The sequence below is a fragment of the Monopterus albus genome, unplaced genomic scaffold (assembly GCF_001952655.1).
Source record: "Monopterus albus unplaced genomic scaffold, M_albus_1.0 scaffold292.1, whole genome shotgun sequence".
Taxonomy (NCBI): Eukaryota; Metazoa; Chordata; class Actinopteri; order Synbranchiformes; family Synbranchidae; genus Monopterus; species Monopterus albus.
This window is the reverse complement of record NW_018128172.1, coordinates 1288311-1300838: the sequence shown is the minus strand read 5'-3', so window position 1 is coordinate 1300838 and position 12528 is coordinate 1288311. Positions and strand designations below refer to the sequence as shown.

At 45.4% G+C, this 12528-nt stretch overlaps 1 protein-coding gene across 1 annotated transcript in view; it reads right to left on the bottom strand.

Moving 5' to 3' along the window:
- usp43b (ubiquitin specific peptidase 43b) overlaps window positions 1-3980 on the bottom strand; it is a 63339-nt gene extending 59359 nt beyond the window's left edge. Inside the window, exon 1 of the mRNA XM_020623104.1 lies at window positions 3003-3980. Coding sequence (XP_020478760.1) covers window positions 3003-3629 — 627 coding nt within the window. The 5' untranslated portion in view covers window positions 3630-3980. The remainder of the gene's footprint in view (window positions 1-3002) is intronic.
- Window positions 3981-12528: the final 8548 nt, after the last annotated feature.

The window sequence follows — 12528 nt, the reverse complement described above, 5'->3', positions numbered from 1 at the left end:
AACAGATTTGTTTGTGGTGGGGAGGCTATTTACTTGCGTTTATTTATTATGTAAGTGGAGACAGATGAGAGGACAATTTAAGGGTCTCATCCTTTCCATTTCTATTGAATTAACAACTATTTAAATATTTTATCCACTACCATTAACTATTTCAAGTGTTTATCAGGTAACTACAGACGTCTCCGCTCACTTGCTAACTAGTTTTCATGCACTCTCAATCACGTGACTTCCTGCAACCAGCAACATATATAATCATTACAAATCAACAGAGACTACAAATATTGACACATACCTTTGAGGCCCGCTGTCGCTACAACATACGGTATATGTTGCTTCCTACATGGGCCCATCCACATGCACCATGGGGAGGATGACATTCCTGGCCAGTCATCAAGCCTGCTCACTCTAACTCCCTTCTTTCTCAGGCCTCTCATGTTATGGAAACCAGTAAATTGGCTGGTGAGTAACTGTTTGAGTTTCAGGCTCTGCCCCTGTCCAGGCCTCTGTGCAAACATGCCATCCTTCCAGGGGGGATTTAGAAAATGCACGAAAACTGTCCAGATCAAAAGCACACATCTGCTCCCAGGCTGAGGAAACTCAAGCCTTCAACTGAGAACAGAGACACGTGTGTGAGAGCGGAGGCTCGGGAAACAGTGACGGTGAGAAATATCACAAAGCAGCACACGATACTTCATCATTAGTGAGCATTTATGAAAGCTGCCTCTCTCTTTCTACCCCCTCCACCTACAACCCAGGTGGGACTGGAATGTGGCGGAGCGCCAGGTATTCGGCAGGACTGTTGTTTTGTTTCTTCTCCGGACTGGGACTCAGCAACCAACAGACCTGTCAGGGCAGCGCTGCTGATTCATTAGCTCTGAGGAACTGTTCATCACATGAAGATGACGCTACATTCACAAGGGAGATGTCCATGAACACCATCAGTCATTTCAAATAAAAAGTGCAGCACAGTGATGAAAGGGTAAATGTCCATCCCTTTCAACGCCTGCCCTTTTATCATGTTCTTATCATGTGATGTTGAGATAGGTACTTGTTAGAGGTCCTTTTAATCTGGCTGCTTTAGCTGCACCCTCCCAAGCACCTGACTTCCCAAGGCCTGTGTTGACAATCCCCCCAACAAAACAGCAGATTAACTGAGCCACTTAAACAAAGCCCAGTCCTTTTGTTTATAAGTGGGCTGTGTTTTCTGGAGTTCCTGCTCTGGGAACTAATTGAGCCTCTCAGAAACAAGCCTTAGAGCTAGCTGATTATTTTATAATGCCTCCCTCCAGGCAGCTGTGGTATTACTCAACAAGCAATTTCAGTTGGCCTCAGCTACATGAACTCTGGACCTCTGGTCACAAAGCACAGTCCAGAGGCCTGGCAGTGTGTGTGTGCGTTATAACACAGGAAGCATCTCATCACATACGAGAGGGAGAGTTAACTTTCTTTCTTTTAATCTTGGGAAGAGGTTTCTGAGCTCTGATTGTTGTCTGGAAAATATCTCATATCAAACCTCCTTGAGGTAGGAGGGAAAGCAGACTGAGGATTTAGTGGCAGTAAGAAGTGCAGCCAACAGAATCTATTTAAACAGGGAGGGCAGAATTTTCAGTCAGCAAAAGACCAAAATGAATCTATGTTAAATCTGATTCTGGCTGTCAGTGCTGTATTTCATATGCAGCAAAAGACTGACAAGACTAAGCTGCTACTTGGCTGCACTGTTACAAGACATTCAAGTGTGAGAAAAGACACGCTAGTGCCTCTGCAGTATGGGTCAAGATATTCCAGTAGCCACACTTACAGAGTAATTAGCCTTCCAAGAATAGAGCCACTGTGGAGTTTCTTTGTTCACTGCTCTATATCATCTTCTCTCCTTGAACGACAGCTCAGAGAAATCCAGAGCAAAGAGCTGCAGCAGAGCTGGAAAGCCTGAGGGGCTGCTGACAGGGCTCTGCCACAGTCCCGACCCTCAGGGAAGGAAGCTTTCTTAAAGCATCTCCTTCCTGTGCCAACGTACTTCACATCACGGCATCACAACCGCAACACACATATAGTTCAACAATATAGTGCAATGTCCAGCTGAGCGCTCTCCTGAACCTTACTTAACTCACCCTGCTGTGAGTGGAATAAAACGCACAGTGCTACACCGTGCTGCGGCTAGCATGCAGTGATGGACAGATTAATCGATTGTCCGACTAATCTGGCTGATATTTGGCATTTTTAGATGACTGGCGTCAGCTGATGTCTGCACTCATGAGGCCGATTAGCAAAAAACATCTGCAGACACATCTGTAGGCAGCCTTGTCAGTGCCTAGTGTCTGATTATTTGTGGACATTTTTTTTATTTGGGAGTGCAGAGTGCAGCAAACAGAGGCCATGAAATGACAATGAACAGCAATTAAACTGTTTGTTTCATCTGCAAAAAGAAAAAGTAAAACATAAAACCAGTATAATATATCAGCCTCCCCGCACTCTAAAGACCAGCATCACATCAGTCGACCACATGAACTGAAACTCCTCACAGCCCTACTGTCCACAGAAGGCTGCCAGCAGAGTGAAGGGTGTAATGGTAGGATACAGTGCGGGGTGGTGTGTCAGAGAACGTCAGGCGCCAGGTGGCACCTCATTATCACCTGGCAGGACAACAGTGGAGTCACTGGGCCAAACGCTGGATGTTGTGAACTCCTGCAGGCACAGACTGAACTACTGGCAATTATAGCACATGATGTAAAACTTGTGACACCCTCTTCTGTTTATCCAGGCTACGTCATAGCGTTGATTATAGCACCTTGTCTGGACAACATGTGATTATATTCGACTACAACGGCTTATTGTGCACTTATGTGAGGAAATAATCATGTGTGTTCACGTCATGTGTGTTTGCTGATGATAACCACAGAAACTGCAACACTGCATTCACTAGTATCCTCTGTGCTATTACGTGCCCTTGTTAGGGAGCCCACATCTACCTGTAAACCGGGTTTTGGCTGAAATGTTGTGCTTACCTTGAAGTCTACTGACAGCTGGGGGGTGTACTCCAGAGTCCACAGAGCCCTGACCAGTGATGCCAACTGCTCCGTCACCTCTCCCCTGTCAATCCGCGGCTCGTCACTTCTCACCACGCCGTTTATTCTGGTTCCACACAGGTCCAGCTTGTATCTTTCCAGCCCCAGGTACTCTGCGAGCAGATCGGTGTTGCTCAAACACTGGACCACGGCATTCATGAAACAGGTGTTCCCGTGGTTTTTCAGCCCCAGAACGCCTGGGACTTTGTCTCCGTATTGGTACAGTAGCTTCTCTCTGCCGGTGCACAAAGGAGAAGGCGTGCTGGAAGTGTTTTTCACCACTCGATCCCATGCCACCTGTACATCCTCTTTGAAAATTCCTGAGCTGGCGCTGAGGACGCAAGGTGCGCCATTCCGAAAACCCCCATCGTCGTCTTCCGCGTCCTGCGCGTCTGCGTCTCCAAAGTGGGTCAAAGTGCCCAAAGTTTTGATGAGTCTGTTCATAAAACTCCCCACGGACTTCAACGGTTTCTTTCGGAAAAGCTTCCCAGATTTCGGCTTCCTCTCTTTGCGCTTCTCCTCCCGCGATGTCGGCATCTCCTCCCTGAGTCTGCTCTGTTTCTCCATGACAGCAGCTCTATTCCCTGGCCGGTCTATTCTGAGACTGATAGTCGTGTAAATTCCGACGCCGATGTGTCACCTCCCTGCCAGTGGCCCCTGTCCAGATAGCAGAGGGGAAAGCGCACAGAGGCGACACCATCGTGGAGCCAGGAGGCACAACAGCACAATGTCGTTCCACCCTGCGCTGACAGTAAACCTTCCTCATACATCCCAGCACTTACTGAAGGCGTTCATTATCCCTCAGACACCGCGGTCACAAGCAGCATCCCGTCATGCCCCGCACAGCGTGAGCCGCTCCAGTGTCCAGCTGCAGCACTGAGCGCTCCCCTCCCATCGCTCCCAGCTTCGCCTGGAAAAGGCTTGTGATTGTGTGACTGCCCCCTCCCACTCCCCAGCACACGGGGAGATAAGAGAGCAGTGTGCAGCCTGGACTCGCGTTGTTGGCAGTGAAAGCCAACCTGACAGAAATGGTTTCAGCTTACCCCAGAGCAGAGGTGTGAAAATTAGACCTCCAGATAAGTAAAAGTACCAAAGTACTCTAGTCCAAGTCCAAGTCCTGCACTGGAAGAACGGCCCATACATTATGTATTACACTAGCTAATGCTGATGCACCAATGTGAAAGCAGCATTTTCACGTTGAAGGTGGCTGAGCTGCTTTATCAACTACTTATATTAGCCTGTATACTGTAGTGGGTAGTTTGGTCAAGTGGTTCTCAACCTAAGGGCCCCAGAAGGTCACAAGATAAACCTGAGAGGTCTTGGCCCAAGTAATGGCGTAGAAAAAAGATAAAGGTCCACACTTTGTGGCCGTATTAAAACTTTTCTCTAATGTTTTTGCGAAAGGTTTTCTTTTTTCCCATTTATTTAACAATAACATTTGAAAAATTAAGAGGTGACATCAGTTTTGGTTGAACTACAAAACTTACAAGGTGCCTGGAATTTAGTGAAGCACAAGATTCAAATATTCAAGTACAGCACAAGTACTTAAAACAATACATTACTTGAATAAATATGCTTAGATTCCACTGCTGCTCTCCACCAATCAGTGGGATTAGATGATATATTCTCTAAATATACCAAAGAAAAACTTTATGCCTTTACCAAAAAGTGTGATGCAGGCATGGATGGATTACCGAAGGCACAAAACATCTGAAAAGAGATGCTACACAACAGCAAGGAGATGCAAAATGACTACAGGGAGATGTAAAACATCTCACACAGAACATGCCACATACAAAAACAGCCATAAAGACAGACTGAACACGTGTCTCCTTCAGTCTGGGTGTTTTCCTTTTGTTCAGGAGGGTGGGTGTCATAAACTGTCCATGGATGCAGGATATGGATACTTCATGATGATCACTACATATCATCTTTGAGCACCACTCACCATCTGCAGCAGCGGCCTCCACCAGTGGTTCCTCTATGGGGAATCTCCTGTACCCTTGTGGTGCCTTCAACCAGCCTCCAAATCCATCAGCCAGGTTCCTTCTCTGTGCCAGTGAATAAAAGTGTGGGTTACTCTTCTTCCATAGCTAATCCAGCCGACCGTCTAATTTACTGATTCCTGCCAGATGAAGGAGAGCTTTTACTGTGTGAGTGTGTGTTAGTGACCCCAGCAGTGGACGGACAAAATTCATTATCCAAGCCTCGGATCATGGATTATTACTAAAATCCCTGGGCCATGAAGTATAGGAGAGCACCGCTTATCTCCTTTGCTCACTACACAGGTATGTTTAATCACACAGGCCTGGCTTACTAATGCCAGAAACTGCAGATTTATTAGAGCAGTGAGAAAAATCATTATGAGTAACTCTCCTCCTCACTGCTAATGCAACAGGAATACTGAGCCAAGTGTTTGCTCAGAAGGGGAGACTCCTACTCTGCTTCCCTTCAGAGTGGTGCTGTAAGGAGAAGTTGTTCTTGTTGTTGTTGTTGCTGGGAAGCAATAATCCCACCAGCAGGCTCAGTTTCAAGAAGGAAGAGTGAATTCAACAGTACTCACGGAATACTGCATGGTGAAATCTAGAAACAGCCATGAGTGCGTGCAGCCCGACCTGGAGTACTACAGATTGAATTGTAAGACCTGTAAGTGAACAAAGCAAAGGCACTAGGTACCAAACATGACACGTCTTCATTTGAATCAAAACTGCACCTAAAGGCCCTGAAAACCTTTTTTCCTCCGTCAGCTTCTGGCCATGAGCAATGGGATCTTACATGAACATCAGTCCCTTCACCTAAGATATTTCTCTATGTGTGTTTTCAGTGTGTTTGAGAGGATCTGCAGGAAGAACGGGATCGACTGGCCAAATCCAGGTGTGCACAGCTGGTAGAGACTCAGCCGAGAAGCCTGGAGCTTCTACTGGTGTTGGATTAAGGTTCTGAGCACTGTTGTAAAAGAAAACATCCAGTTTTTTGGTTTTTACTAAATTTGCAAATACTTTCTGAAGCATCTGTATTTGGCTTTAAGTATTTTACAGAGGCGGATGTGATGAAACTACCAAAAGGCAATAGACTGGAGTATTTTCATCATTCTACTCCAGAAGACTAGTGTAGGTGAAGCGTGCACGTTTGTAACTTCTGCAGTAATGACCCAAGGGCACCTGTGAACTGAACTGTTCATCAGTCATCTCCAATTGTTATTTGAAGTTATTCTTTAGAGGAATTCTGCACCTCCCTTTCAAAAGGCAAAACAACCAAAGTCTAGTGTCACATCAGCCTGAAGGACAATAGGAACATTTGTCCTTTATGCGTGATAACTCACGGCCTAGTAGTAAAGTAATGTTATGCCTTTGGAGCGGAAACTTGCCTGTGTGATGCTCCTCTCTGCAAAGAAGGAGATGTCATCCCCAAAGATGAAGGAGGCAACAGAAACCATCTGGTCATCTGAGTCATATGTGCCGTCTACTCTGGGAACAAACACTCCGTTAGTTGAAAGAGCAATGCACTGTCACACTGGCTGCCTTGCTACAATAAAATACAACCAGAGGCGATCGCATACACTTTACATCTTTGTTTCTGTTGTACTATACATCGTACATTAATAGTGAAGACACCAAATTCTAGCACATATTTACTATCAATTTGCTGTACCTTGGCACAACACAACCAACGGTGTTAAATTCATTAAAAAGGCAACAAATTGCACTAGCTAACCGTCGACAAGGCTCACTTGTTAATTAAAAACCTTGCTAGACTTTGTCAGTATGTGCACAGCTGTCATCAAGACAAACAGCTACTGTAAGAAACTTTTTAAAACATGTTTGTTTTTATTTTGATGTATTCTGTGTTAATTAACAACATGGAAACTAACAGCACCAAAGAAAACCACTGAATGAGAAAGTGTGTCCAGACCTTTCACTGTTACTGCAGATGTAGCACAACACAGCGATGACTAAATTTGCCGCTCTACGAAACCCGCTCATGGTTCAACAAGACGATCGCCTCCATCAGACTGATTCAGCCACTCCTGTTTCAGCAGAAAGGAGACAGAAGGGGCTGAGTGGGCGAGTTCTGGCTTCCAGGCCCCAGATTATACAGGCCCCATCTGAGCTGGCAAGAACATATTCCTTGTCAGTGCCTTACATCTACATCCTTTGGCGGAGGCCGTATGTGTTCTCATGGATTCCAGGAGCATGTGAGTCCTGGGCAGGATCTCCCACACTCCAGCACCTGGACGGAGAATAGACACCAGCTTAACAGGACACAAGAGGCGACTGACACAGAACTCACCCCAGAGACAGAGCTATTTCTATTCCTGTCCTATTTCATCCACAGCCAGTCCTATTTTCACCGGATCTGAACTGTTGTCAGGAAACTAAACACACACAGCAAGGAGCCCCACCAGCCCACATTTAGCACTACATTTCTATTCCTGTCACACAAGACCAGACCTGCCTTTAGTCTCATGATGAATATTAAAGGTAAAATCCTCAGGTGGGTTTATCTCTCCTCCTGTTCCTTCATTATTCCTATGCTATGGTGGTGGCAGCAGCTGTCAATCTCAAGCTGAAACATCCTCTGTCCCCTTCTCAGAGGAAATGAGTTTCACTCTTGGCTGCAGACACACAGGTGCAGGCTGTTTGTATGTGCATATGAATAGACAGAGGAAATCTGCTCTGAAGAAGTTGTTGTGATCGTTAACGAGATCCGCAAAGAAACATAACACTGAGAGAAGAGTGAAGCAGAGCTGCAGAATGGCTGTGACCTACTGAGGATCAGACTTTTGCTCTGTGAAACTGCAGGTGTTTTACTGTAGAGGACGTAAAGCATGTCATTCTCAGCAGTACTACTGCATAGCAAAATGACTAGAGTGCACACAGGCAGTACACAAAACTAAGAATGTATGCAGTATTACAGTACACAAATGAATTGTGCTATGGCTCCATCTGCTGGGAGGTTTGTAGCTAACAATATATTCATTTGTGCCAAATGGGACAAAACCACACATGGCAATTCAGTAGATACATGAGCCTCTCATACAAATGACAGCACAACGCTGTTCACAGAACGGTTCTGCCTTTATGAGATGAACTGTCTGAGGCTGCACTGTGTACTGTTGAATCAGTATTGAATCAATACTCTGACCATGCACCTGCAACCACAAAGTGCAAACTAAGAAATTCTATAAATGTAGTGTTGTGCTGCTGATTTTACAAAGCAATATGTTTGACAGCATCATTTGAAATTAAATGTATGAGCACATCCATTATTCTGACTTGCTCTAGGATAAGTGCTTAAGAGTAGAGATACTGCAAAAGAGGGACAGAGGTGACACAAAGGGTGAGCGAGGTAACGGGAAGGGAAGACCCAATGCAGACACAGTCAGACAGTCATTACTAGACTTTAAACCACACACAGACCAAGTCTCTAGAACTGCCTTCTTTCACCTTCACAGTATCACCAACATCAGGAGCATCCTGTCTCAAAGTGATGCTGAAAAACTGGTCCATGCATTTGTTACTTCCCTGTAAAATTCAGAGTAGAATTTAAAATCCTTCTCCTAACATACAAAGCCCTTAATGACAAGGCTCCATCGTATCTTAAAGACCTCGTAGAGCCTTATCATCCTAACAGAGCACTTCGCTCTCAGAGTGCAGGTTTACTTGTGGTTCCTAGAGTCCACAGAAGTAGAATGGGAGGCAGAGCCTTTAGCTATCAAACTCCTCTCCTATGTGGGGCATGGTGCTCTGAGCTCCTCTCAGAGAACAGGCAGTGGTCAGTAACAGGCTGGCAAAAGGGAAAGTCCAAAGACAAGCAGAATGTCCAAAACAGCCAAACAAAACCAGCTGATAAGGCACCATGAAACCACTGGATATGATGAATTCACATCACAGGTGATGTGAGGAGGACAGTCCCACATTGTCCAAGTGATTTAGACCTTGATGCATAAAGCTGGTGTGTCGCCACCGCCAGGTACCTCGCTGATAACTTTCACCTATCACTGGTCATATACTATTCGGTTTAAAAACTAGCTCAAGGTCAGTGAAGCTTGCATCAAATGATTTCCATGGCAATGTTTTTAAATAGAAACAATCACAAACACATTTAGTTTTTGATTGTGAATTGATTTAAACTGATGGTATAAAAGCCAAAGAAATATTCCATCATCTTCTTCGTGTGATACAAGTTAGCTGATGTCTTGGTCATGCATTCAACAGCAAACAAGTGATTCGTTTGTTCCTTTGTGCTTTGCATAATGTGTCATGAATCAGTGGCCCCTGACACTGACAAGAGTCAGGTTCATGTAGAGCAGACACTGTTCAGAGCTGCTCGGCAGGGAGGTCTTTATTGGGGTCACACTCAGCCTGGCAGACCACCCAGCTGTGTGGGTGGAGACCCTTCCATGGGTATGTACCCTGAGCTTTGCTGTGATGACAGATGAGGAAAAAATAGTTATCTCTTAGACATAGATGACCTGTGGCACCTTCGCTCAAAGAGTCTTCAGTTACACCCTGCTGCCGACCTCCAGGGTGGTGTCTCAGCAGGGAGAATTACGACAAACATGAAAGGCACAAAACTGCAATAAAAATGCCTTTGGAGCTCCTTGTATGCAACACTGATCCCTGAGTAGGAAGCATGACCGAGAAACACTGTCTCCCTTCATGCACATCAATTCAAAAGTAGGCTTATTGTTCCCACCCACAGGTCCAAGCCAGCGCCCTGCAGAGGGCAGTGTTGAGCAGGGAATGGCAGAATATGACTGCCCATGGAAACCTCTGGTGGAGGTGTTCCTGGAGGGTTATTATTTCAGGACCCATGAGTGAGGTGGCCCCCATCATCATGTCATAGACTTTGACACAGCTGATCCTCTAATTATGAATGACTTCAGACAAATTGTTGTCTTAAACTGTGTGGAAGAGAAGGTGGAACAACAGTGAAGTGCACCATAGGCAGGTTTTGGCTACCGTATAGATCCATGCAAATGTTTGGACAAACACTCATAGTCCCCAGATGATGTGTCTGCATGGGCCTCGTGATCACTTGACTTTTCTCTAGGGCTATTTGCAATTTTATTTAAAATGTATGTACAATTATTAGATAGATGAAATTTGGTACACACCATAGACTCTATATAAAGATGGATAACATGTCACAACTTGGTAGCAGATTTTACATGTTGATTGGAATGATTTAGCTCTATGTTAAAATAATGCAGGAGGCGGTGTTGGTGGAGGTGGGGGGCACTAAACTAGTCTAGTTTGAGAGTTTGAGGAGCAGATTCATGTGTTTAAAATCTATCAGGTTCCAAACATCCAGAACAGGACTGTACGTGCCTTGCTCAGTGATGTTGTAATCCAGCCGCCACCCCCCAATGCTGCAGTGTTTTGGTGGAGCCCCCTGTGGGGCCGGCCCACGCCGCATAACGCACTTTCTCCATTCATGTCAATGAGAAGGTGTTTTCACGCAGGGCAAACGTCTGTGTGAATCGGCCTTAGTCCATGAACGTTTCCACAGAAAAAGGCTGAGTCAGCATCCAGCTGTGGCTGAGAGAAATCAGCTTTCAGGCTGCTACAGTATGTGTCTGTGTTTGTTTGTGTGTGAGGATATGTACTAACAAAGTGCAGACATAAGAATTTATGTGTGGCACCATGTTTCCATCTGTGTGTTTACACTGTGTGTGCGGAGGCCTTTGGGGTATTTCAGGAAAATAAACTTGTCATTAATGAACTCCAGTGGTGATGATGTTATAGTGCGCACCAGCAGCTCGGTGCAGTAAGACAAGACAAGAATGCCAGATCTATATCCCGTCAGCTCCGCGCTGGTTTTCTTGGCCTTGGCCACGACAAAGCTACAGCCTCAGAGGACAACGTAATTATAAACTGCTATCTTGCTAAATGGGGCTTTCGCTTCTATGCAGAACAGAGACGACGTGATTCGTGTTTTCCTGCTCGTCCAGGCTTTGTGAATGGGGATGATGACAGCTGTAGGTGGCTGGAGAAACAGCGTTAGATTGTTCCTCGGGGCCTTTAAACATAACACCTACCACAGGGAACGCCTCTTGTGTGAGCTGCAGAAATGACTCTTAGCAGAACAACTGGCAGTCTGTCCACATTCCCTCATTGTTACGCTGAATTTGCAGGCTTTGGTATCAACAGTGCATGATTTTTAGGGGCAAATAAAGACAAATGGTGAGAGGGGTATCTTTGCCACACATTTGTCATGTCACAGACAGAACCACGTTTACTCTTTTAGCAAGAAGAACAGACTAACCTGAGAATACGAGTTAAAACCCCCGATTAACAGCCGAGTACAAATTCTTAAAACAAACCTGCTGAAATGTAATAAATTAAGCCAATTAGTTTGCCCCTAGTTTTACACCGTCTTCAAAAAGCCCCATAACCTTATTTTATATCTTTTGTCCTCTTATAAAGGAGCTTTTATGGAACATTTTATGGGTGGGTTTGTTAAAAGAAGAGCTCTCTGCTACAGTATCCCCGTCCCTGACACCTGTTGAAATATTAAAGGGAACTTTGCACTCCATTAAACGTGAGGCCCAGTAAGAAGGTGGCGATGTTCAGTAGTTTGTCACCCAGAAACGGCCACCGTGTGATTGGCGCTCTCCTCTGTCCGGTAGGGAGCTAGTGCAGGAGGCTGGAGGACGTTCTTGTGGGGTGTGAGAGATGTTTGATCTAAGCAGTATGTAGAAAGAAGTCAGAAGAAAATGGTTTTGGTGTGAGCAGTGAGGAAAGAGGCTGTTAACAGTGTGCTCTAGTAATATGGCCATGTACAACATCTCACTAAGCTCCCTCTGCTTTCAGCTGCTATATGCTCCTGCATTACATCACCTCCATCTAAGTGTTCTATTAAAATATAAATGCTGGGGGTCTTTTATAATATACTGTATAACCCTCTCTAACACATAACTCAGATTTTTCTAACTCATGCTTCCCTGTCGAGTGGATGAAATGTCTTTAAAGTGGCTTTACGGTATCAGTGCAATGCAGAGGTATTCCATCCCAGATTTGCTCTTGTTATTTTTAAACTCCAGAGGTTACATGCATCCATAAATCACATGGCTCATGGTGTCCAAACGTTCTCGCTCAGCCTGCCTGTCCAATACTGGATTTATGATCCGTGGGTGTAGCAGCGAGCGCCAGCGTGGTCTCCTCTGGGCTCACTAGCTCTCTCCCATGCACTTGTGTACATATTTAGAAAACCTGTGGGGTGGCTGAGTGCTGTTCGGTTGCGGGTCACACCAGATGAGCTGTTGTGATGCTACTGCTCCTCTCTGGCTGCTTAACAAGATACAGCACTAAAATTAGAGTGCACATCCCTGGAGAAACCCTGTATAGGTGGGAAGAATCAACACTAAAAGACTTGGGTTCAGGACAACTACAGGCTATAATATGCAGAGCTGAAACCTGGGGCAGGGCCGGGGACTGCAGAAGCCTCAATGTAGGGTCTT